At 56.4% G+C, this 24895-nt stretch overlaps 1 protein-coding gene across 1 annotated transcript in view; it reads left to right on the top strand.

The window, feature by feature from the left end:
* The first annotated feature begins 6495 nt into the window (after nucleotides 1-6495).
* Nucleotides 6496-24895, top strand: part of Epha8 (EPH receptor A8) — a 29191-nt gene continuing 10791 nt past the window's right edge. Inside the window, exons 1-4 of the mRNA XM_028875395.2 lie at nucleotides 6496-6671; nucleotides 11480-11544; nucleotides 17568-18231; nucleotides 23731-23886. Of these exons, the coding sequence (XP_028731228.1) occupies nucleotides 6581-6671; nucleotides 11480-11544; nucleotides 17568-18231; nucleotides 23731-23886 (976 nt within the window). The 5' untranslated portion in view covers nucleotides 6496-6580. The remainder of the gene's footprint in view (nucleotides 6672-11479; nucleotides 11545-17567; nucleotides 18232-23730; nucleotides 23887-24895) is intronic.

The raw sequence follows: 24895 nt of genomic DNA, 5'->3' as shown, positions 1-24895 counted from the left end.
AGCAATGTCCCAAGGGGGGTCTGTGTGCCCTACAGTAGCCCCGGGCTGCAGGCCCCGAATAACACAGGAGAAGAAATGAAATGCAAGAGGAGTTGGGGTCCTTGCCTGTGTAACAAATGGATGGGGGAGAGGAAGCTGTCCCCAGGGAGCCCTGGGCTGCCACAGCGGTGACTGATGACTGGTGCTGGCCACTAGCACCACAGGGCAAGGGAGGGCAGAACTTCCTCCACACAGCTGCTGAGGTGAGGGCCTGGATGGGAGTAGCTGGCAGGGTGGAGGCTGGCACCACATGGACCTGGCTATGATCCTGGCATGTGAACTTTCCAGAAATGACATGCCACCACCCCTCTGTCTGACCCTCACAATGAAAAGCAGGCTCAGGTTATCAGGTTTGCTCAGCATCCAAGTCTGGGTCCTACCTCCTTGGTCCCCTCCTCAGCTAGTCTTGAGTCTAAAGAGATGCCACCACCATCTATCCATCTGTTGCTCCCCCCCACCTCCAGCAAGGCCCTATCACTAGACACTGGCCTCCTGGCTTTGCCCCTCGTCATTTATCTGACTGTCCATCTGTCAGTCTGTCTGTCTATCTGTGGAAGCCATCACAACACACAATGAGCTGCTCCCAGCTGTCAGAATGCCATGTGGGCTCCCCTCCCAACAAGGCAGGGTGACAGGAAGGTTATCTTTTAATATCAGGGTTATGAACCATCTCTTTCTGCTGATGAGCCCTGGTCTGCTCCCTTCTGATCCCTGAGGAAGGTCTTGAGATAGGGAGGGAAAAGCAGAGACAGGGAAGTGAGACATGCGGGCCTACTGTGTGCTGGGTGTCTTTTAATCTCCATAAACTTAAAGGCCGGGTGGTAGAGTCCTCATTTTACAAACCAGGACAAAAGCCCTGAGAGGTGGTGGTCCTCCCAAAGCCACACAGCAAGGGCTCTGTCTGGAGTGGGTCTGAGGCCAGAACGTACACTCTTTTCAGCCTGCTGACAAATCTTGGCTTCTCCAGCTGCTGCCCAGGAGTCCATGCCCTGGCTCTGCTCCAGGCAACCTGCTCTGCTGCATGCCTGCAGGGAGGTCAGGCCCAGCTGTGGTCTCTGCAACCGCGCCCTACCCCTTCCCTGTGGTTTCCCGGCATGGGCCTCTCCTCAGGCTACGTGAGCTGTTCTACTTTTCCCTGGCAGGCTAGGGGTGAGGGGACAGCCAGCAAGCCCAGTAGTCCATAAATCAATAGCCTGGACCTGCGTGGAGTCAGCTCCCCCCAGGGCCTCCATGACCCTTATCTAGAACTTCTGCACTCCCCTAGTACTCCAGCTCCCCTCCCCCACTTCCTGGAGACCTCATGGCTAAGTGCTCCCACTGTGGAGCCAGGCAGATCTGAGCCTGCCACTTAACATCTGTGACATCTTGGACAAGTTATGTCACCCCCCCCTTCCCCACCCGGTTCTCATTTCTATAGAGATAATGCAGATAAGAATAGAACTCACTTCAAAGGGCTGCTATTAAGATTAATAAGAACAGTGCATGAGCTGTCACATGATTCCAGATGTGGAAAGTCCTCAGTAGCTCCCCCCACCCCCTGGCTGCACAGAGCCCCAGATAGGAAGTTGAGCGATTTGCCTGAAGTCACAGGGTCACCTGGTGCCTGAGCTGTAGGTCTGTCTCAAGTCTCAGAGGGAGCCGTGGCCAAACGGCACCGAGCATTTATGATAGGAGACCCCTCCGTCTTGAGGTCCAGTAAGAACAGAAGTGGGGGGGGGTTGTGCCAACCCAGGAGGGGTTACTTCACACAGTCAGAACTCCCAGTGGAGCTCAGGACCGATGGAAATGGCTAAGACAAGCCCTGAGATGAGCTGTTGGCACAGAGCTCCTGGACTGGTCTGCAGGAGCCCTGCGGGGTAGACCTCTATCAGCACAGAACAGCTGACTCTGGAAGGGCTCAAATGAGATGAAGTTACGGGTCTGGATGACTATGATCTTGGGCAGTGAGTAGTAGCCAGAGGGCCCAGAGAGTATGCCCAGATCCCGAGATACAACGCAGAAACAACATGGTAATTGGGGGCTAGAGGCAGCAGAGGCGAGATGGGGATATGGTGGTGGTCCAGATTCATTTGCGCTCTCATCACAAGGTGTGAGTGATGAGAGACCAAGTTCAGGTTCCTGGCTTGTGTAGCTTGGAGAGGACCAGAGGTATCAGCCATTGGCATGTGGCACTGAGGATGGAGGAGGCTGTAATGGATCACAGGGAGAGGAGAGAAGAGCAGAGGAGGAGGGGCTGGGATGAGAGCCGGACACAGGGAGGACAGACCTTCCATCCACACTGCTGGAAGGGAGGAGGGGGAGAAGGCAGTGGGACAGCGGGAAGGGGTCAAGCATGTTTTGGTTGGCTCTTCTTGCTGTTGTTCTGTTTTGACACGAAAGTCTTGAACTTGAAGGATGGAGCAGCTGAGGCCCTTCCCCGCCTGGACATCTTTCTGATCCACTCTGCGCTCGCCAGTGGTTCCCACCATAGAAGTGATTGATTGTGCATAAACAGGAAGAAGCAATTAGTCTGTGCATGCCCAGCCATTAATAAACCTCTTATGTATTTATAACGACACCTCTCTTACCCTCCAACCTGAAGACCAATATCCTAAGAACAAACATCTTTGGAAAAGCCTGGGATAAGAAGGGGAGGCCTGCAAACAGCCTTGGCTCCCCAGCTCCACTCCCCGGAAGTCCCTTGCTTGGACCCCACAGACTCCTGATTTACATGTAATTCTGACAGCAGTGACGGTCACAAAAGCCTGCAGTGAATCAGAAACCACAATTTAGGAGGAGATTCTGCAGCAGAGGCAACTGCCAGCCTGTGAGGAGGAGAGAGCAAAGCCACCCAGGGTCACCCAGCTGAAGGACAAGTCAGTCCACCCACCCCAGTGTCCCCGAGGGCACCTGTCTTAGACTGCCCGCCCCCCATGCAGCGGCTCAGACTAGCTTATCTCTGGATCAGTTTCCATGTAAAGCCAAGGATTCTTTGTTCATAGAGTGACTCTGAGCCACCAAAAAAAAAAAAAAAAAAAAAAAAAAGAACTAAATTACATGCAACATTCATGCTTAAAAGGGACTTAAAAACCATGTATTTTTAAATTGTAAATTTGGTTTTATGTTTTGGTGCCGATAGTTCCTGTAATACCCCCTTATGTGGGAGGGAGTTTGGTGCTCGCCTGTTCATCGCAGCAAGAGCAGAAGCTGGGTCTGTGTGGCCCATTAGCTTAGACCAGACCTGGCCCCACCTCAGAGAAGGACTCAGACACAACCGCCGATTCACGATCGGAAGTGCTTGTTGTTTTGTCTTGAAGCATGGTCTCATGTAGCCCAGGCTGGCTCAAATTCACTATGCAGCCTAAGATGACCTTGAACCCCTGATCCTCGTGGTGTCACTTCCCAGAGGCTGGGATTGCAGGCCTGTGTCTGCCTGCCTGGCTGAATTGGTGAACAGATTCGTTAGTTAATATTCCATCCCAGGCAACATTCAGTCTATACATCTATCTTTATATGTTGTTTCACTATTTCATTTTACTTTTTAATGTGATGTTGGAAAAAAGAAGTTCGGATCACATGTGTGGCATGCGTTGCCTTGAGCCCTCTTGCCTGGACTCGGGTAGAGAGCTGAAGCTTGAGTCTCCTGCAGACAGCAGGAAGGACTTTAGTTATATGCAGGGTCGCCTCTGCCCCAGCCCTGGATTGTTCAAGGGCAAGGTCACACTTTGTTACAGAGAGATAGGCACCCTCCCAGAGGAGGGCCAATGCCAGGCTCCTCCATGCCCTTTGCAACGCTATAAAAACAACCCAGGTGGCACATTCCAAAGTGGAAACTGAGGCCCAAGGAAGCTGCATGGTCTCACACTGAGAATACGAGCTCTTTTAGATCCCAGGCTCCTCCCAGATGTGGAGGAGGAGATTGGCATGCAAATTATGGAGTGCTGCTCTTTCCAGCCCTGCCCTGGTAAACGGGGCCTGAGATGGGTCCAGGAGGACTGGCCCAGAGGTTGCCCCAGTTCAGCCAGGCTTCTAGCCTCTCCACCTTGACCTGCCTGCTCTGCTCATCAAGGTTTCACTGTGCTGGAAGAGAAGAGTTAGTGCTCAGCTCTCCTCTCCAAGGGTTCTGGAAGCCACACTTGGTCATTCAACAATTATACCTATGCATCAGGAAGATCCTTTGCAGACTCGGCCCTCCTGGAGTTCAGCAAACATCAGGGAGAGGAGAAGGGACCTCAGCTGTCAGATCACACATATGACAGCTATTCCCCCTCCCGAGACACACACACACACACACACACACACACACACACGTCTTTCTCAGAGCTCTGTGGTTCCTCTCCAGTCACTGGTCCTCTCCAGCCTCCCACTGTCCTGTGCCAGGGTAAGAGCCTGGCTGCAGGGATTCAGTGAGGAGAGTGTAGGGTCCAGTCTGAGTGTACTCAGTGACTGGAAGACCCCGCCCCTAGCACATCTATGGCCCTCCCAGTGCCCAGTGGCTGCTCCGTCACCCAGGTGTCCTTTGCCCAGGACCCTGCTGGAGCACACTTAATGGCTTCTCCCTCCTTCCACTGCCTTCGGATACCCAGGACTAGAGGCTTGGGAGGAGAGACTCCTAGGAGAAGGCACGCCTGAGCACTTCTCAGGGGCTCTTGTGTCCCAGGGAGGGCTAAGGAGGACTCTGGGCATGAAGCAGATTCTGACTAAGAATGACCCTGGCACCCTCCTAGTGCCTCAAGCGCCCCCATCTGTCCCTGATTCCTCATTTGCATAGTGAGCAAAGCCATCTCTGCCTCACCACCTGGGGATGCAAACCCCAGACCCTAGCAATGCCGCCCCACCAGCAAGGGTTTCCTGTAGCTGGCACTAGGGTGGGCGTGGGTGGGGGGTCCCGAGGAGCTGTGACTGAGACCTGCATAGTCCTGATACCCCAGGGCAACTTCCTAGGTGTGGCTCTTCCATCAGAGGCGTGGTCCCATGTCCTGCAGGCTAAGGCATCCCTGCTCACAAGGTTGCTCTCCCTTGGGGTTTACAACAGCACCTTAACTTCTGGCTTCCAAAGTCAGGAAACCAATTCCAAAATACACCTGCTTTTGAAAAGGCACGAAACCTAGCTCACGTGGCCATTGGCCCTGAGCTGGAGCTAGGCAGTCTCCCAGCCAGGACCATAAGGATGCATGCCTATCTCACATGGGTACTTGAGTTCATCTCCCTAGGTCCGGTCAAATTTGCCTCTTCCCTCCCACTCACCTTGGCAATCTCCAGCTTAATATCTGCTTGAATGTCTCTGGAAACAGGAGGCTCACTACATTTTTGAGACGGTCAGTTCAATCTGCAAGAAAGAGTTCTGAAATGGAACTGCCCCGCCCCTTCCGTGATAAAGATGCAGAGAAAAAGGGGGGGGGGGCTTGGAGCCAAACAGTCTGGAGCCCTCTCTAGCATCTGGCTGGGGAACCTAAGGCTCCTCATGCTAGTCTTTCTGGGCGTTAGTTGCCTTCCCAGCTCCTCCTGCCTGCCGGACTATGTGGGGCTTAAACTAGAGCATTTTATAATGCCCGGAAATAAGGGGCTAACAGCATGAGGCATGTATGTGTTCCCCAAGTGGTCTTTGTCATTCTGTGTGACCTCGGAAGAGGATTGTGCCAATCAGGAACTTGTGGGTCTCATCCTCAGTGGCACTCACACTTGGGACTGGCCTCCAGAGGCTGCTCAGAGTGCTGAACGGTGGTGGCTGGTCCTCGCAAAGGAACATCGCCCCCCCACACACACACCCCACCCCCAGCCTGCAGCCCACCCAGGATGGTTGGGCGTTAGGAGAATCGGGTAAGGGAGAAGTAGAGAGTGAACTTTAGCCACTGCCAGCTTGGGCTGTGTGCCCTTAAAGGATGCTGGGAGCTTACCTGGACCCTTTCACTTAATTCTCACCACAGCCCTGGGGCATAGGCACAGTGATTCGTGCTTTGCTCAGCGAGGGTAACAAACTTGCCTGAGGCCACACAGCCAGGATGCCCAGCATGCGGAGCTCTCTGGAGCATCGATCTGTATGACTTACTTCCCTGAACCTGGGTGGCCGCCTAGTCCTGGAGGTGAGGGAGGCAGGGAGGTGTGTAAACTGCAAGTGCCTCTGAGTTGTCTATGGGCCCAGGAACTAGAAAGCATGCACGCGCGGTCCCCTGCGAGGTATTGCTTGGGCAGGAGTGAGAGAGCCGGCGATGCGTCCGGTCCCGCGTGCGTCCTCCGGGACATCCCCAGGCCCGCCTAGGTCGCGAGGCCTCCTGCGCGCGGTGCGGTCCACGAGTGGTGTGGGGCCAACGCCCCCAGGCGCGAGCCGGCCGGGTCGGGCGTGTGCACGTGCTGCCGGCCGGTGGCCGCGGTGCGGGCTCGGCGTCCCGCCCGCCCGGGCGCTGATTGGCTGCGCGCGGGGGCGGCCCCGCCCGGGGCGGCGGCGGGCGCGGGTGCCCGCGTGCGGCTGAGCCGCGTGTGCGCCGGCCGGGGTGCGGGAGAGGCAGGAGCGCGCCACGCGCGGCCGCCGGGCCGAGCCCGAGGAGCGCGGCGCCGCCCGGCCATGGCCCCCGCCCGGGCCCGCCTGTCCCCCGCTCTCTGGGTCGTCACGGCCGCGGCGGCGGCCACCTGCGTGTCTGCCGGGCGCGGCGAAGGTGAGCGGCGCGGCGGGGCGGGGGCGGGGGTGGCGCTGCCCGGGGCGCAACTTCCCCGCCTCGACCCCAGCCTACCTGGGCGCGGGATGGCATGGGCAGGGGCGGAGGGAAGATGCACAGGGGACTGAGGATCGGACGTCAGGGGAAAGGGGACAGGACTGGACAGGAGACAGAAGGGATATGGAGGAGAGAGGGGACAGAGAGAAGGCAAGGCATGGGGACCTAGGACAGAGCGAACTGGCAGGCACCGGGCAGACAGCGAGACACGAAGAATCCAAGAATCGGGGACAAGATACAGAGGACTGAAGGAACGGGAGCTGAAGATGGCATTGAGAAACAAGGCCAAGAACTGACAGGGACCAGAGAACAGGGGTTAGGGAATACGGATTTGAGGGGTGTCTTGAGAGTGGGGTGGGGGTGGAGGCTGGCCAGGGGAAAGGGGTGCAATGGAGAGGCACCCGGTGGCAAGAGGTGAAGTGAGGAAATGCCTGGGAGAGACAGAGGCGCGCTGCCTCCGAGAACAGGGTCTTGTCTGGGTCAAAGCCAGGTGGCCCCTTCACTCAGGCCCCAGGAAGGTGGGAGGGGCACTGAGTCATCAGGGCAGCAGGACCCAAAGGGTCTGAGAAGAGATCCCAGCATCGAGAGGGCCTCCGGGGCTGCCCACCCACACCCTTCCTTAGTCCCACCAGACACTGCATTCAAACCAAGGGGGTCTTGCCTCATACACCCTGGCTCCTGGTGTGGATTCTCCTTAGGATGCTGTGCCAAGGAGGCTGTGGCTCACTGTCCAGGGCTAAAGCCAGTCTTCACCAGTCAGGATGGACTTACATTGCCCACTGCTCCCAAGCAAGCTGGACTGTTCTTCCTGCTCAGAGTGCCCGTGGAATGCCAACACTTGGCTCGGGGGTCCTACCCAGTCCATAAGCATAGTCTCATCCACACCGACCCAGCCTAGCAGAACCTCAAATGCATGGACAGCACACACGCCGGCATGCACGCAGCAGTGCAGCCATTACACACACACATACATATGCACATGGAAACGGGTATGTGTGACACCCACGTACACATGTAAGTGCCGCAGCCCACGCAGGAAGAGACCCTCAGACTTGCATTTATGCCCATTGAAACGTGCACTCTGAGACAGGTAAAATACTATTCCCAAGGAAAAAGCAGAGCAAAGGAGGCATGGGTACATGTTGCAGGGTGGCTAAGGGACAGGTGGGCAGGCAGAGCTGGCTGGCTGCTTAGTTAGGAGACGTGTTTGGGGGAGGTAATCCGAGTGAGTAGGGAAGAGGGCTGAGTCGGGGCTTAGAAGGACAGTGGCCGGAGAGAACAATTTTCCCAGAGCTGTGCCAAGTGGCGTGGCATGCGTTGGGGTGGGTTAGGGTTGGGGGTGGAGGTAATGTTTCTAGCCCAGTAATTTTTAAGGGGGTCTTCAGCAAGGCTCCTGGAGTCAGCTGTGCACCTGAAGTCCTTGCCTCAACTGTTCTGTGGAGGAGCCAGCTGCCTTCCAGAGTCACAGGCTGTGGGTCCCAGCGTCCCTGTGGTACAGTGACTTTTTCCAGTCTCCCATGCTGCAGACAGATCCGTGGCGAGAAACTCCTGCCACGGAGGAGCCACAGCTTGAGGAAAAGCAAACCTGGAAAGAGGGGAGAAACATGCCCACAGTGAGGGGGTATGGCTAAGGGCGAGGTATATATAAAACCATCTGATAACTTGCAGAATGTCCAGCCAAGCAGGGGTGATCCACACAACTCAGACGGCCACATGATGGAGACCTGGGCCTGATGTCCATGTGGAACACCCAGGAATCCTTTATGACATGGCACTGGTACAGAGCCAGAACCTGCTAGGGAGACCACTGGGGACTCAGGAAGAAGGCACTCTTCCCAGCTGGGCGGCATTGCCCAGCCTGGCTAGCTGCCCATTGCACCTGCAGAGATTCCTTGAGCCACACCAGGCGCCAGGCCCCTTATCACTCCCTAGAGTGGATCATCCTCCACTTCAGGGTGGTCTCGAAGGCAGTCTGCATGTCCTGCCTGATGTCCCTGGGCCACCCCGATCCTCTGGCCTCCCCATCACGCGCTGTGTCCTCGGGGAATGTGAATCAATTTAAGTATTAGTCTCAGCGAAATGGAATGGGGGAAGGTGACAGTACTGGAGAGAAAAGGAAGCGCATAATGCCTTCCTCGGTCAGGCGGGAGCCGCCGCCGCCGAGGAATTATTATCTGTGCTGCTCAGCACCTAACGGCCCCCGCGTGGTCCCCAGAACAACCTGCACAGCGAGTCCTAGGAGGACTGCCTGGGGGCGTGCTCCAGATGAGGAAACTGAGGCCTGGGAGGTTCGGTGGGAAGCCTCAGAGTCCAGCCTACCATTTTCCAAAAAGGAGATCCATCCAGAGGGGGCGGGGAAATTGATCAGGACAGGAAACCAGGCAGCTGCATGGCCAGGGGGCCTGGTCCAAGGAGCCGCAGACAGGGCCGGGCAGGCCGAGTCCTGGAACTCCACCCAGTCCCCATCAAACCTCCTGTTGGTGTGGGTTGTCCTTTGAGATACACCCCACTCTCCTCCATACCCCTGTGGATGGAGATGCAAGGTACAGGAGCTGGCACTGGTCCAGAGGAAAAGGACAGGAGGGAAGGGACAGAGAAGGGTCTAGAAGGGATCGGAACAAACAGCCCTGGACTACTGCAGCCTGTTGTGAATCCAATAGAATTGACTTCTGACTTATCCGTGGATTACCTGAAGACTGGCTGATGTGGCGGGACTTCCTGGGGACAGAAGGTGGCCCTGAAGTCAGGGTGTCCAGGGGGAGCCTCTGTAGCAATGGGTGTTTGTTCAGGATCCTCCGATGCAGGGGCAGGTCTGAACTAGACTGTTCCATGCCTGGAAAAGGGGCCTCAGGCCTGAGACCCGTATGTGGGATGCTGGCTAGTGTGGGGACGCCCCTGGGTGCTCTTTCCCCACCCTGTCTCCTAATGGGGCCCCACTGGTCTTGGAGGGGGGAACTGCAGTACGGCCCCCTTCCCTCCCCCAGCCAGCAGGAGGAAAGAGCCTGCCTGACCCACTTTTTTCTTATTGCCTAAGAGCAAAGGAGGGAGGGAGATGGAAAGCCTTCTCTCTGCCTGTGCCCCTGGCGCAGGGCTGGCTCCGGAGAGGGGGCATCCCCCTGTGGACATTTGTTCTGGTTCTGGTTCCACCCAGCCCCTGGGGACCTGGAACGGAGTGCAGAGGAGTCTTCCCCGGTTCCGCCAGGCTCCTGACATTGGAGTGGGAGGGGTGAAAGGAGGAAGAAAGGGAGTCGGTAAGAGCATCCTCACTCCACAGTTCCTGATGACACTTGTCTCCGTCTTTGAGGGCCAGAGAGGGCTATGCAAATCTCAAGCAGAAGGCTACCCCTCCTCCCAGTGGGAAAGTTCCAGGAGGTCCAGCTTTAACCATCTGTGACCTGGCCAGGTCACATTCCACCCTGGTGGATGGAAGCCCACGGTGGATGGCTAGGGAAGGAGACACACGGAAGAAAAAAAAAAAAAAGAAAATGAAACTTGGACGGCTGTGGGGCTCTGTGCCAAAGGCCTTTGATGACAACCTTGACCGTTGAGATAAAAAAGCAGGGCCCAGAGACAGGAAGGGACTTACCTAGGACACACAGCAGATGCAGCTAGTTGAGACTGGAGTCCTGTTCTCTGAGCAGGATAGTAAACCTGTAGTTGCTTGAGCGAGTGAGTAAGCGTAGGGATGTTGACCGGAGTGTCAGCAGGGATCGGCTTTGGACCAGGCACTGGCCCGATGCTTTACAAACAGCTTCCTCCCCCCCCCCCATTCCCAATCCAAACCCCCAGGTCTTACTGATTCATTTTACGGATGAAGAAATTGAGACTCAAAGAAATGGAGGCCACTTGCTGCTGAGGGACTGTGATGTATTAAGGGTCCAGGAATGCCTGACTCTAAAGGGGGCGGGCTCTTAACCTTGTGATTCTGCAGGGTCCCCCAGGTGGGCATGGGCCTGACTTTGAAAAGGCTGGCATTTGAGTTAGAACTCCTTCCCCCTACCCAGAGCACCACCCAGAGAACCTGCTTCTCTGGCCAGCCTTGCCAAGTGGTGGTTCTCTCTGTGCTGCCCTGCTAGCCATACCCGGGCTTCTGAGCAGTTCCCGAACCTCTCAGAGACATGCATCTTTCATCCCTAAAGTGGAGGTCGTACTGACTGCTTCTCTGGAGTGTCATGAGACACCATCATAGGCAAGGTGGCATCTATGCCCCTGGCAAGGTTCAACACATGGTAGGTGGCATCAGGAGGCAGTTCTCACCCACCCACAGCCCTCCCGTCACTGGCTCCAGCAGGTGCCAGGCTCCATCCTGGGGACACTGAGGACATGAAAATTGTGCCTGTCCTCAGGTAAATGGTGGGACTTGATAGTGTAAATGTGAATGCCGTCACCTCCCCAGAGAGCACTGAGGGTACACACTGTCACCCCCCCCCCATTCCACAAAGGAGGAATCTGGGGTTTAGAGAAGTGAAGAGATGGAACCAGATGCCAGCCTGGGCCTGCAGGATGCCACCCGCCCCCCAGACCCAGATCTGTACACCTACCGATTCCAGGAAGCCCAGGACTCGGGCAGCATGTGCCGCAGGAGTACCATGGCTGCTGGTTGAGGGCCTGAAGGACACTGGCGGGAACCAGCATCCTGGACTAGGAACTGTGGGCTCCCGGGAAGGGGCAGCTAAGAATGACCAGTGTGGCTGCCCCTGGCTGGGAAGAGGGTCACGGGGGCCTAATGCCCTCTTGTCTTCTGTTTACAGTGAACTTGTTGGACACGTCAACCATCCATGGAGACTGGGGCTGGCTCACGTATCCGGCTCACGGGGTGAGTGATGGAGTAGTGTTGTCTCTCTGAGAGGTCACAGTTCAGAGTCTGCATGGCACAGGTCAAGAGGGAGCAAAGGCCGAGGAGTGAGTGTATTCATTCAAGGGCACGGAAGTGGGAGACAGTGGATAGTTCTTAGCAGTCTAGCTCACTGGGACCCTTGGGGTCACAGAGCCAGCTCTGACACGGGCCGCCGACTCCTGTGGATCTTCATATCTGTGCCCTGGGCTTGCGTCTTCACAGCCTGCCCAGCCCAGGCCCAGGGTAGCTGGAACCATGGCAACAGAGAGATAGACAACCAAGTCCACCCAGACCTTCCTTCGTTTGGGCTGAGTACCCTCCCTCCAGCTGCCGGGCCTCACCAGGGCCTGCTTGGACCCAGGAGCCTTGAGTGTCTGTCAGAACCACCTTGAGCACAGCAGTCCACCAATGCACATTCCCAGGTCCCATCGGGTGTCCTGGTGACCATGGACTCCAGTAACAGTGCTGCATAACCTCTGGCCTCCATTCTCTTCCCCAAGTTCCATGGGCGTCATAGTAAAGGTGAGACGGTGACTGGTGGGACCTCACCTCTCCAGGCCTCAGTTTCTCAGTTTCCCTATCTGTAGAAAGAGGCAGGAGTGTGTGGTGATCTCCTAAGGCTGTTACATGGCCTTGATACAGGGTGGGACCTCAGGAGTGGTGGCTCTTGGAGTCATTGAACATTGTTACTAGTGTATGCTGTGATTGTATCCCATAATGAACACACACATACATGACACACACCCTTGACCCCAGCACAGGCATGCGCACTGACTGCTTTTGTGAATACTTTTGGCGTTCATGGCCCTGGAGACAGGGCCCAGTTTGTCCTAATGATAACTGTGGAGTTCAGGCCTGGAAAGGGACTCATTTTTTTACCTTGGGTGAGGTCTTCTTCTTGGGGGTTAGGATGAATCTCTGCTCTCCCTCTCTGGGGTCTCATCACAGGCAGCAGTGGGCTGAGCCAACAGCCATCAGTCCCTGGACCCGGGACTCGGGGAGCTAGCAGGGCCAAGCCTGAGCGCTGCAATTCTCCGGGCCCAGAGCTGTAGCCTGCATGGCCACCACTTGTGAGGTCAGGGGCTGGGGACCCTGCTCCTGAGAAATGCTGCTCAGTGTGGCTGTCCTCGGGAAGGACCTGTGATGGGCCTGCCCATGGGGACTCCGGTCTCAGGCCTGGTCCACGCTGAGTGCCCTGATGCTCACTGAGCTGGCCTCTCCCCTGCTTCTTAACTGCTAGGAAGAGGCAGCCTTGGCCCCGGGTGGGCTCTACTCCGGCTGTCTCTGTTGCCCTGGGACCGGGGACTTGACCGCTAGGTAAATGAGAACCTGGATTTGGTTTGGGGAGGCTCACCCCGTGTGACAGAAGGCTCTGCCGTTCATGGCATGCCAGGCGTGTGCAGCATCTTCTCACTGACTTCTTTGGAGATTTAGAAAACAGTGGTAAAACCTCATGCTCACGTGGTCCTGGGAACAAGTCCTTGGAGGATGGTAGGCCCATTCCGCAGATGAAGCCTACATCAATGCAGTGAAAAACAAGCAAAAACAAAAACAAACAAACAAACAAACCTGCTGTGGTGGTGAGCAGGACTAGAACCCAGATCTCTCTAGGCCTGGAGCCTACGTGGAATCCATATGCACCTCAGGTGCTGAAGGCTTGTCTGAACTCCCTGTAAGGGGTGAGGGAGGATCCATATTGTCGGCTGAGCCAAAGAAGCGCTCCACCTAGAGCCTGGGGTTGCCAGAAAGGAATGTGCTACCAGGCTCCAACCCCAGTCTTGAAACTGGGCAGGTCGAGCAGGAGAGTGGGCACATGCTCCCCCCCCCCAGGGGCCTTCTATTGATTCTCCTGCCCAGCAAGGAGAGCCTTTAGAGCGGGGCTCATGGAGCTCTCTCTGCCCGGCTCTCTCATTCTGCCGCTTACTCAGCGGTCCTCTGGGCTGGGCTTAGCATGAGAGGGGTCATCTGGCTTGAGCACGATGACCATAGCTGAAGGCATGGGTGCCAGGCCCCAAGACAGGGGAGCTCTGCCTTCTCTGACCAGTGGGATTGCAGAGGCCGTCACCTCCCCATTTATAACGAGATGATCATGGAGCAGGTTCTATGCAGTTGGATAGGGTGATGCATAGGAAGGGCGTTTGGCCAATGAGAAGCCAGAAGCTTTTGAGAGATTCATCTACTCTGCTCAGGCCCAGACCCTATGTACTTAATCAGACTGCATCTCTCCTTCTGCCCCCACCGGGGTATCCTGTATCTTGCCTGGTAATGAACAGCTAGAGCGCACGCTGCCCTGAGGGAGGGGGCATGTTACTGTCTTCATCTCCCTTGACTCTGACCATGCCCTCCCTGGAGCAGCTGGAAGGAACAGGCATTCATAGATAAACGACGGTGCTCAGAGAGGGCCTGTAAGGTGCTCAGTGCTGCACAGCTGCTTTGCCCTGGTCTGTTCTGAGATGGGAACAAGGTGGGGACAACATCAGGGGTCAGCTGCAGAGGTGACTTGGGTGGGAGTGGCCCTGAGTAGGGACTGGGCTGGCTTTGTCCTTGCATTTATTTCCAGGAACCCGGCCACTCCAGGCATCTGCCCTCACTCTGGGCGTAGCCAGGCTGGGCCAGGTCATTGGCACTGGTGGGGACAGCTGGAGCGGACTCTGTTCAAGCTGGTTAATTTATCTGGGCCCCTGGCAGGAAGCAGACAGGGAGCATCTGGCAGGCTCTTTGGTGTTCCGTTAATTGTGACAATGACTTTAGCCCCAGATGTGGCACTGCTGCTTGGAGCTGGGGCTGTGGTGTGGGGCGTGGGGCAGCAGGCATGAGCCCTTACAAGTGAGGCCGCACCCCCAGAAGCCCTGTGGGCAAGCACCTCACTCTGATGGCCCTGCAGGCATGCGGGCGGACCAGGGATGTGCTGGCAAGGGTAGCAGTGCATTCGTGCCCTGCGCCTTGAGTGCCTCCCTGTGCCAGGCCTGAGCTCAGCACTCTGTAGGCATTTTCTCCTGGCGTCCTCCCAGCCTAGTAGAGATGGGCCTGTCTGGGGGTGCTGGGGTGGAGACCACACAGCCGGCAGAAATGAGGCTGAAGGAGGGACTTGTGACAGGCAGGAAAGGGGATGGGATATCGCTGTGGGATCCCCACTGTGCCCCACATAGAGCAAGCTTGACCCACAGATTAGTGGAGTGTCAGGAGGAAGGGTCTTCAAGCCCCCCCACCCCCTACTGAAGTAACAAGATCCTTAGATCCTACAGGGCAGAGAGAGAGTCACAGATGGGACATGGCCATCTGTCCTCGGCCCCAGCAATTCCTTAAGGTCCTCTGGACTCAGCCCCATGCCTGCCCCTGGCTGGAGCTAGGTAGCGGTGTGGATGAGGGAGCCAGGGCCCTTCCCTCTCTGTGCCCACATAAAGCCCTGCTTCCCCCAGGATGCTGCTGGCAAGTGCCACATCAGGAGGGCTCAGGTGTTAATCTCTCTCCCTCCTCTGGATTCCAGGTCCCCTGAGCAAATCACTCTGCACTGTTCTGCTGGGGGGCCAGGAACCCGCTTTGTGAGCAGGGAGTATTTACCTCGTTATGGTCCTGGTTCCCGTGGTATTAGGGAGAGGGGTTGAACCCAGACTCTTTCTGATTGTGGCTAAACACACATAACGTGAAATTGACCTCCATAACCACTTTTGCCGTGCAGTTCAGTGGTGTGAAACATTCACATCGCTGTGTGACCACCACGTCACCACCGTACAGGCCACCCATCTCCAGAACACTTTTTATCTTTACAAGCCAGGGTGCTGTACCCATGGACAGTAACACCCTGCCCTCTCCTCCCACAGCCTTTAGAAAGCATCATCGCTTCCCATCTCGATGGATCAGACTGACCTAAAGGCTTGATGCCGGCGGGGTGGGAGGAGGCAGCATTGGTCCCTTTATGTATGGCTGATTTGATTAAGCACGCCTTTAAGACTCATCCGTGGGGCTTGTGGGGGAGGTATGCCTCAGTGGGTAAGAGTTCTTAAAGTGTAAGCATGAGGACCTGAGTTGGAATTCCCCAGCACCCACAGAAAAAGCCAGGCGTGGTTAGGTGTGCACTTGAAACTCTAGCCTTATGGTGGTGATAGAGGGGGCAGGATGGAAGAACTCCTGGACGCGTGGACCACTAGCTGAAAGGCAATGAAGCCCAGTTTCGGTGAGAGACCCTGTCTTGAGGGAATGTGATGGGGAGTGAAAATGGATGACACTCAGCATATTCTTTTTTTTTTCTTTTGAGACAGAATTTATTTGTGTAATAGCCCTGGGTATACCTGGAACTCACAGAGATCCACCTGCCTCTGCCTCCCTAGTGTTGGGAATAAAGGCATGTGCCACCACACCCAGCTCACTCAGCATATTCTGATCTCTCTCTGTGCACATGGGTGAGTACCTCCACACACATACAAGTGTGCGCGCACCCCCCCCACACACACACATGCACAAACCTATGTCCTAGCATGGTTATCAGACTCCCATTCCTTTTTAAGACTGAGCAGTAATAGTCCACTGTCTGCCTGTGCTGTTTTTTCTGTCCATTTATCTGTTGATAGGCAGATAGGTTGTTTACATTTTTTTCAGCTACTTAAGATTTTCATGTGTTTTCGGTGCTGGGGATCAGACCCAGGGGATGCTGCATGCTAGGCAAGCATTGTACCACATTTAGCAGCATACCCTACCCAGCTGCCCATCCGCGTCGTGAGCGTGGATATACAGGTATCTCATCAAGACGATGTACACTTCGAACTGCTACCTTGTGTGATTCCGGTTTTCGAGGCCCTCGCTGCACGGTCTGCTGCACAGTTCAGCAATGTAACCGGCTCCTGCATTCCCATGCCCTCGCTGGCACCTCTTTTCTGTTTAAATATCTAACGGATGTGTCGTGGGCTCTCACTGTGGGTTTGATCGGGATTTCCCCAGTGGTTAGCGATGCTGAGTGTCTTTTCTTGTGCTGTTTAGCCGTCTGTGTATCTTCTTTAGAAAAAAAAAATGCCTTTTCAAGTCCTTCACTCCCTTTTTAATTGGACTGTTAGTTTTCTGTTGGTGAGCCATATTTCTTTATTTGTTATGGATATTAATGTCTCGTCTGATATATGGTTGGCAGATTTCCCCTGCTTCCCGGCTGCCTTTCTTTCAGCTCTGTGGGGTATTTGGTTTATCTCTGTTTCCCTCGCCCTACTAGGGCCAGACGGAAGCAGTACCGCTTACCTTCCCCTGCGCCTTGTTCTGCTTACCTTTCCCTCAGCTTTGTTCTGGCCTGAGTGGGGTCCAGGCCAGCCCTAGGGTCCCAAGCCAAGAACAGTGGCGCAGAACCTCATTCTGTAGCTTGCATGCCGAGCACACACATAGCCCTGAGTCCCATCCCCAGCAGCTCCACCAACCAGGCAGGTCTATAATCCCGGCACTCAGAGGATACGGGCAGGAGAACCAGGAGTTCAGGATTGCTTCTGACTACCAAGTGAGTTTGAGGCCAGCCTGAGCTACAAGAGACCCTATCTCAAACAAACCACAAACCAAGAAGCAGCAGGGAAGAGTGACTAGTCCACAAAGGAGAGGGGGCTGGAGAGAGAGAGATTTGAGGTGGGGTACAACCCAGGGCTACTGCTTCTTATGCTGGATGGGTCGCTTTAGTAGCTCAATGGGAAATTCTCCAAGCAAGACCCCGTCACCCTCGGGGAAGAAGGGAAGAGCCATATAGAAACAGTAGTCAGAGCCTGGGCGGCAGACAGGCAGAGGTGGGCCCTGGCTCCGGCCAGCCTTATCCCTTGGTGGCACACATCTGGCTCCTCCCCATATCTGTAAAGCAATCACACTTCCACGGGTGTAACTTGAGGGTTCATTTGCAGGTGCCTGGCCTTGGGCAGTAGTGACTGCCTGCCCAGAGGGGAAGTTCTCTCCTGTGTTTTTTTCTGGAACCTACGCAGGGGTTGGCAGGAGAGGACCAGGCGCGGCCTCTGCCTTAGCAGACTGTGTTCTCTTTGCCACAGTGGGACTCCATCAATGAAGTGGATGAGTCCTTCCGGCCCATCCATACGTACCAAGTGTGCAACGTCATGAGCCCCAACCAGAACAACTGGCTGCGCACAAGCTGGGTGCCCCGCGATGGCGCCCGGCGCGTCTACGCTGAGATCAAGTTCACGCTGCGTGACTGCAACAGCATTCCCGGTGTGCTGGGCACCTGCAAGGAGACCTTCAACCTTCACTACCTGGAGTCTGACCGGGACCTGGGCGCCAGCACGCAGGAGAGCCAGTTCCTCAAGATTGACACCATCGCAGCTGACGAGAGCTTCACGGGCGCTGACCTGGGTGTGCGGAGGCTGAAACTGAACACGGAGGTGCGTGGTGTGGGCCCACTCAGCAAGCGTGGCTTCTACTTGGCCTTCCAGGACATAGGCGCCTGCCTCGCCATCCTCTCACTCCGCATCTACTACAAGAAGTGCCCCGCCATGGTCCGCAACCTGGCGGCCTTCTCGGAGGCGGTGACCGGGGCCGACTCGTCCTCGCTGGTAGAGGTGCGAGGCCAGTGTGTGCGGCACTCGGAGGAGCGTGACACACCCAAGATGTACTGCAGTGCTGAGGGCGAGTGGCTGGTACCCATCGGCAAGTGCGTGTGCAGTGCTGGTTACGAGGAGCGGCGAGATGCCTGTATGGGTGAGTGCGACTCCAGGCCGGCTGGCCGGGTGGGTGGCAGGTGGCTCTGTGTGCGCAGGGCTGCTGGTGTACAAGGCATCCTCACCAGCCATCTGGCTCCCTGTCAGCAGATGCACAGGGCATCTGGGGGCTGGAGAACAGGCAGGTGGCCTGTCCTGTGGACGTCGTCGAAGGATCGGGTGTGCTACCGGGCACGTCCCTAGGGTAGGAAATAACCCTGTGTGCTAACCCATGCGGCCATCGTTCTAGGGGCTTCCCGTGTATTAACCGACTCAGTCCCCATCACCCCCCTGTGAAGCAAGGGCTATTATTGTCCTGGTTTTGAGGAGGAACAGAGAGGGGAAGCTGCTTGCCCCAGGTCGCACAGCGGGGCAGTAGCGAAGCTAGGACTTGGACGCTGGCACCAGACTCTAAGCTGACAGTCACCAGCCTTCCAAAGTGTGGAGTGGATGGAGGCAGAACCAGCGTTCTGAGTGAACAGGCATAGGGAGGGGACATTGCAAAGACATGCCGACGGGGCCACCCAAGGAGGACAGGCTGGACCGGACTGGTCACATGGTTCCAGACTCAGGCCGTCTGTTTTGGGGAGCTTGCAAAGTCCCATTGGGGACGGCTGATCACCTGGCAGTACCAAAACCAGGCACAATTGACAAGGGACCCCTAGGCACTGTGCTACATGTGTGCATGCGTGTGTGTGCGTGTGCATGTGCATGTGCGCACATTGTAGTCTGTGGATCCATGTGGGACCCTACAGCCTGGCATGCTGAGAACATGCCTAGGGGAGTTCCGTGGGCACCAGCTGGGGCACCAGCTGGTGTGGGGTTCGGCCTGGTTTCCCTCTGCCCTTCTTGGATCCCCTAGGGGCTGGACACATGGTTCCTCTGCCATCAGAGCACAGACGAGCCTGGCTATGGAGAACTTTGGTTTTGGCTACGGAGGGTCCAGGGAGGGCTCTTCCTCTGTATGGAGATACCTCCTGCAGACCAGGAGAGCACAGTGTCTCTGTGGCACCTTTTCCAGTGTTTGGAGACTTTAATAAATTCCCTTCGGTCCGCTATTCTGTTGAGCACCTGTGTGCTCAGGGGCATGGAGGTCTGGGCCAGAGGCCCCACCCTTAGAAAGTTCCAGGCAGACTGGCTGGTGGCGCCTGCTCAGGGCTGCCTTGGCTCCCAGCTCTGTATGGCAGCAGGCTCTGCGGGAAGCCAGCCAGTCCCACGTGCACCAAGACACGCCGGCCTGTGGAAAGACTAGGAAGTCCCCTTGTTTGGCAGAGGTGGGAACCAGGGCAGGGCAGGGCTCTGGGTGAGAATTCCTCGGAGACTGGGAGGCCAAGGCCAAGCTTACTGCCTGCTGCTGCCAGCCCATTAATAAAAAATAACAAAGACACTCAGGGCAGGGTTAGGGAACTGCAGTGTGTTTTGAGTTTTACATTTAAATCATAATGCAACATAATTATGCTAGTTGCAAGATAATTACAGGTTTTATAAAAAATATCAGTTCGCAGTGCACTGCAGGCAGTGAGAGGGACAGACTGCAGGGTTTGAGTCCCACGTGGAGGGACATTCCCCAGCCCTGCTGGGGGCATCTGTGGCTGTCTGTGTCCCCACATCTGGAAGGAGCCACGTGGGTTCCGAACTGAGACCTTCACAGAGGGAGCCAGGCCGGCAGCCTTGCCTGGGTCTCTCTCTGGAGACTGTAAACTCTGCTCTGTCACCAGGCTCCTCGGGTGCCTAAATGAAATTTCTTTCGGTCGTCAGAAATTCATGGGGAAAAAGTCAGAGCCATGTAAAGCTGGTCCAGTTTACCACTGAGAGACAGAGGTCCAGAGAGGTAAAGTTACTGGCCCAGGGACACACAGCAAGGACGGGCAGGTAGATCTCCAGTCTCCAGGATCCCCCGAGCAGGAAGCTGCCTCTTAGTGACCCGGTGACCTCCTCAGTCGCCCACCTGCACTCCTCCCCTCCCCCAACTCCTCCAGGGCCTGGGAGCATCACCCCCACCCTCTGCGTGGCAGGGAGAGTCCAAAGCCTAGTTGCTGTCCTTCCTGTCACCTGGATGCGGATGTAAATCACCCTCGGGGGCCCTAATCATCTTTCTATAAATATCAGAGGCTCATTCGGAGGGGAGCGGGGACGACGACGAGCTCTTTTGCCTTCCTGCCTGTGTTTAAAATCTGATTTAGAATTAATTTCCTTTGGTCGGCCACGGGCGGCCACCTTATTTGTCAAATCTCAGGCTCCGTGCAGGGGGAGCAGAGAGGTGGCTGAGGCTGTGGGCAGCTGCCAGCCTGACAGGCAGCCTGGGCAAGGTGCCCTCGGCGGGGCAGCGGCCTCTCCTGGCCCACAGCCTGAAGCTCCAGCCCTCGACCACTCCGGAAGCCCCCTGGGTCACGGGGCAGGACCAGGCCCCAGCCTGGAGCGTCTCCATCTGTCCCAGCCACTAATTCCTCGCCCAGCCTCCAGGATCCAGGGCTCCCTGAGGCCTGGTGATTAGTATTCTTATTAAAGATGATTTTATTTTCAAGGCGTGGATTAATCTGGCCTTGACACGTGATAGCCTTATTGGGTATTAGTGGAGCAGGAAGGAACTGCCGACTAGCTATCGGAAGACAGCCAGCCTGGAGAGATGGCTTAGTGGTTAAGGAAGCCGCAGCCACCTCTAAGCTTAGGGCTGTGAGGAGAGCCAGTTAGGGGCCGGCTGGAAGGTCCCTGATTGGCTTTGCACCACCCCCGGGCTGAGAATCTGGGGCTGAGGGCTGCGGCTCTCTGAGCTGTTCCCTCTTCTGCCAACGGGTCCTGTGGGCTGGGGTGCGATGCAGTCAGAGAGCAGAGCGCTTGCCGAGCCTGGGCACGGCCCTGGGTTCTATCCCCACAGTGCGCACCGACCCAGGCACACAGGCTCACACATGCAGGCAAAACAGTTGTGCTGCAATTGCCGATTGCATCTAGTTAGAGCAACCGGTGCCGGGTGCTACCAGATCCTGATGCTCATGTGACCGTCACTGCAGCCCTGTCCCCGCTTTACAGATGAGGAAACTGGGGCCCAGCGATGTTCCCTGTGTCCCTTAGCCCAACTGTGGCATTAAGCCCGAAAGAGACTTAGTCAGTCCCCAGTGCCCACCCTTACCTGCTGTGAACTGTTGACAGCCAAGACTTCCAGAGATGGCTGTCACATCGTACTCCCTTCATGCCGGGCCACATCAAGATGTCCCTAAGAACTACTTATCTGTCCCTTGTTGCTCCAAAGGCTCACTGGGCTGAGCCAGCTCCTCTGATCTAGTTTGTAGTGGGGGGGGGGCGCAGGGGATTGAGGGGTGGGTGAAGGAGGAACCACAGGGGTCTGCCCACCATGGTGAGGGCACTGTTGCTAGACCCCAGATCCAGCATGGAGGTGCCAAGCTCCCTGCTAACAGGGCTGCCCTGCTAGCTCCCCACCTTGGAAGGAGCCTGTGTCCAGGCTGCACCCCAAGACAGGTCCCTGTACCCTGAGCCCAAATGGAATCAAGCCCGAATCTGCTTGGGGTCCCTTAGAACGGGGCAGGTTCCTCGAAGCGTGGGCATATTGTCGCATCACCGGACAGCATTGAGCCCGGTCCGCGGCTGCAGTCCTGTGCCCCGAAGCCACTCTGGAGTTGATCTTTCCGCTGCCTCCCACTTTCTCACGAGTCTGCAGAATTTTAGAATTTACTTGGCTTTAGCAGGCATAATAAAGAGATCCGATCGGCATCCACAGGCACCGTGCTCTGAAATGGCATTCTTAAATAAAACTTCTCTGGGGCACTGGCTTTTCCAGGGTGGGATTTAGTGTGGAGAGAATCCGGGGAGCCTGCGGCTGTCGCTGTGGTGGAGGGACTTCTGCCAGGACAGAGCCGGGAGCGGCTGCGTGGCACTGGGTCTGCCTGACCTTCCAGAAGGGTTCACGCAAGCAAATCGATCCTTACCTCCTAAGGATCTGCCCCCCACACACACACCGTGAGGCCCTCCCAATCCAGGAGGAGTGACGGACTGGGACAGGCACAGTGTGTTCCCTGGAGAGGGACAGCAATGCTGTCACTGAGGACCGGTTGGAATGGATCCGGAAAGAAAGTTCAGCACACGGATAGGAGAGAAAAGGCCCCCTGGGAAGAAAGCCTAGTATGTGCAAAGGCCCTGAGGCCAGCAGCATGTGAGGAACGGCCCATTCAGTCTGGCGTGAGGATGGGTGGCTGACATTGGCAGAGAAGGTTTTTATTTGGAACTCCAAGGGGCTGAGGGGGCTGGCGGGGATTCCTGAACCTGTCTGCCTGTCTGACATGTTCTTACCCTTCAGACATGGAGGGGGCTTCTGCCACTGCCCTGCATGACTCCCTTGCCCTCCTGAGGATGATTTATATCATGTTTGCCTTATGTCTCCTTCCCCAACATGGTGGCCCCAGAAAGCGGGCTGGGTAGCTCAGTTCCTGTCAGGGTCCCCTGGTCCAGGATCCTGCTCCTAAGCCATCTGGCCAGCAGCTGACTGAGAGGGCAGGTGGACCAGAGGCCCAGCTGGAGGCTGCCACTGTCACTCAGATGAGGTAGAACAGGTGGCAGGTTCGGCAGGAGAAAGGGTGAGACAGCAGAGGTGACATGGCCACGGGCCTTGGAGACAGCAGAGGTGACATGGCCACGGGCCTTGGAGTCAGCAGAGGTGACATGGCCACGGGCCTTGGAGTCAGCAGAGGTGACATGGCCACGGGCCTTGGAGTCAGCAGAGGTGACATGGCCACGGGCCTTGGAGTCAGCAGAGGTGACATGGCCACGGGCCTTGGAGTCAGCAGAGGTGACATGGCGACAGGCCTTGGAGTCAGCAGAGGTGACATGGCCACGGGCCTTGGAGTCAGCAGAGGTGACATGGCGACAGGCCTTGGAGTCAGCAGAGGTGACATGGCCACGGGTCTTGGAGTGAGGTGTACTCGGGAACTTATGAAGCATGAGGTGTCGGACCCCAGCCACAGACTTTGCCCCCTTGGGGTTTGTGCTCCAGCCAGAAGCTGGCCTTAATGGGCGAGGGTCCCTGCTTGTCCAGCCTTGGGACAGGTCATGCGTGGGTCTTTCCTTAGGCACCCACACACCCCCCCTCTTTTAGGCCACGCAGATCACACAAGCCATGGCTTTCGCAACCCTACCTTGGATTCTCAGCTGCTCGGGCCCTGTCAGACTCTGAGGCCAAGAGGGTGGGTGATTTGAGAAGCTTGGGGGTGGAGCTTTGGGGTGTCCGCTTCGACGTCGGAACGCCTATCAAGGTCCTAGCTCAGCTCCGGGGGACCTTGTGGAAGTCAAATGCCCTCTCTACACGCTGTCCCCCATTTGTTGGTGGGTATAGCAGCATCGTGTCACAGGCTAGAAGCTTGTCCCTCCAGGGCCCCCAACACACATCCTGGGAAGCTCAGGGGCCCCCTCTGGTGGGCCCCGACTTGCCTATAGCTGTCCATCTTCCACAGCCTGTGAGCTGGGCTTGCTTATAGCTGTCCTATCTCCACAGCCTGTGAGCTGGGCTTCTACAAGTCAGCCCCGGGGGACCAGCTGTGTGCTCGATGTCCCCCCCACAGCCACTCTGCGGCCCCGGCAGCCCAGACCTGCCGCTGTGACCTCAGCTACTACCGTGCGGCCTTGGACCCACCATCAGCAGCCTGCACCCGTGAGTACTGCCCAGCAGCTCTCCTGGCAGGACCCCCAGGGCACAGGAGCCAGGTGTCTGTGGAAATAAGGGTGGGTTGGTGTGTAGGGGAAGGATCGGCTTTTACTGCAGCATCAAGCTTGATCTCCTGGAGTCTTGTGGTCCCCTGCCGTCTCTTCAGGGACCCCCAAGTACCTCTTTCTGTCCCTTCCCTCAGTCTTTCTCTCCTAAAGGAACATTCAACCAGGGCTCCTGCTTTCCTGGAGCAAGGTGGCTTTGGTCATCAGACTTGGCCGTGATGTCAGTGTCCCAGGGCTGCGTAGGCAAGCCTTGTGCTCAGTGTGAGGTGAGGGTGGGAGCCGGAACAGCACTCCCACCCCAACCCCAACCTAGACAGGCCAGCAGGAACTGCTGAATGCTGGAAGCTGTGTGTGTGTGTGTGTGTGTGTGTGTGTGTGTGTGTGTCTTGGCAGATCCACGGATAATGTCTGCATGCCTGACTGTGAGTGTGCAGAATGCATTTGTACTCATGTGTATGGCAGATTCTCAGGGGTGTGTGTGAGACACGGGACAGTTGAAAGGATTCCTGAATTTGAACAGGTGTGTCTTGTGCCTGGAGAGGGTGTGTGTGGTTCTGTGTGCATGTGCCCTGTGTACCCAAGGGACTGTGAGAGGATTCCTGAATTTGAACAAGTGTGTCTTGTGCCTGGAGAGGGTGTGTGTGGTTCTGTGTGCATGTGCCCTGTGTACCCAAGGGGACTGTGAGAGGATTCCTGAATTTGAACAGGTGTGTCTTGTGCCTGGAGAGGGTGTGTGTGGTTCTGTGTGCATGTGCCCTGTGTACCCAAGGAGACTGTGAGAGGATTCCTGAATTTGAACAGGTGTGTCTTGTGCCTGGAGAGGGTGTGTGTGGTTCTGTGCACATGTGCCCTGTGTACCCAAGGAGACTGTGAGAGGATTCCTGATTTGAACAGGTGTGTCTTGTGCCTGGAGAGGGTGTGTGTGGTTCTGTGCACATGTGCCCTGTGTA

This window comes from Peromyscus leucopus, chromosome 2 (genome assembly GCF_004664715.2).
Source record: "Peromyscus leucopus breed LL Stock chromosome 2, UCI_PerLeu_2.1, whole genome shotgun sequence".
Taxonomy (NCBI): Eukaryota; Metazoa; Chordata; class Mammalia; order Rodentia; family Cricetidae; genus Peromyscus; species Peromyscus leucopus.
This window is presented reverse-complemented; position numbering and strand designations above follow the sequence as displayed.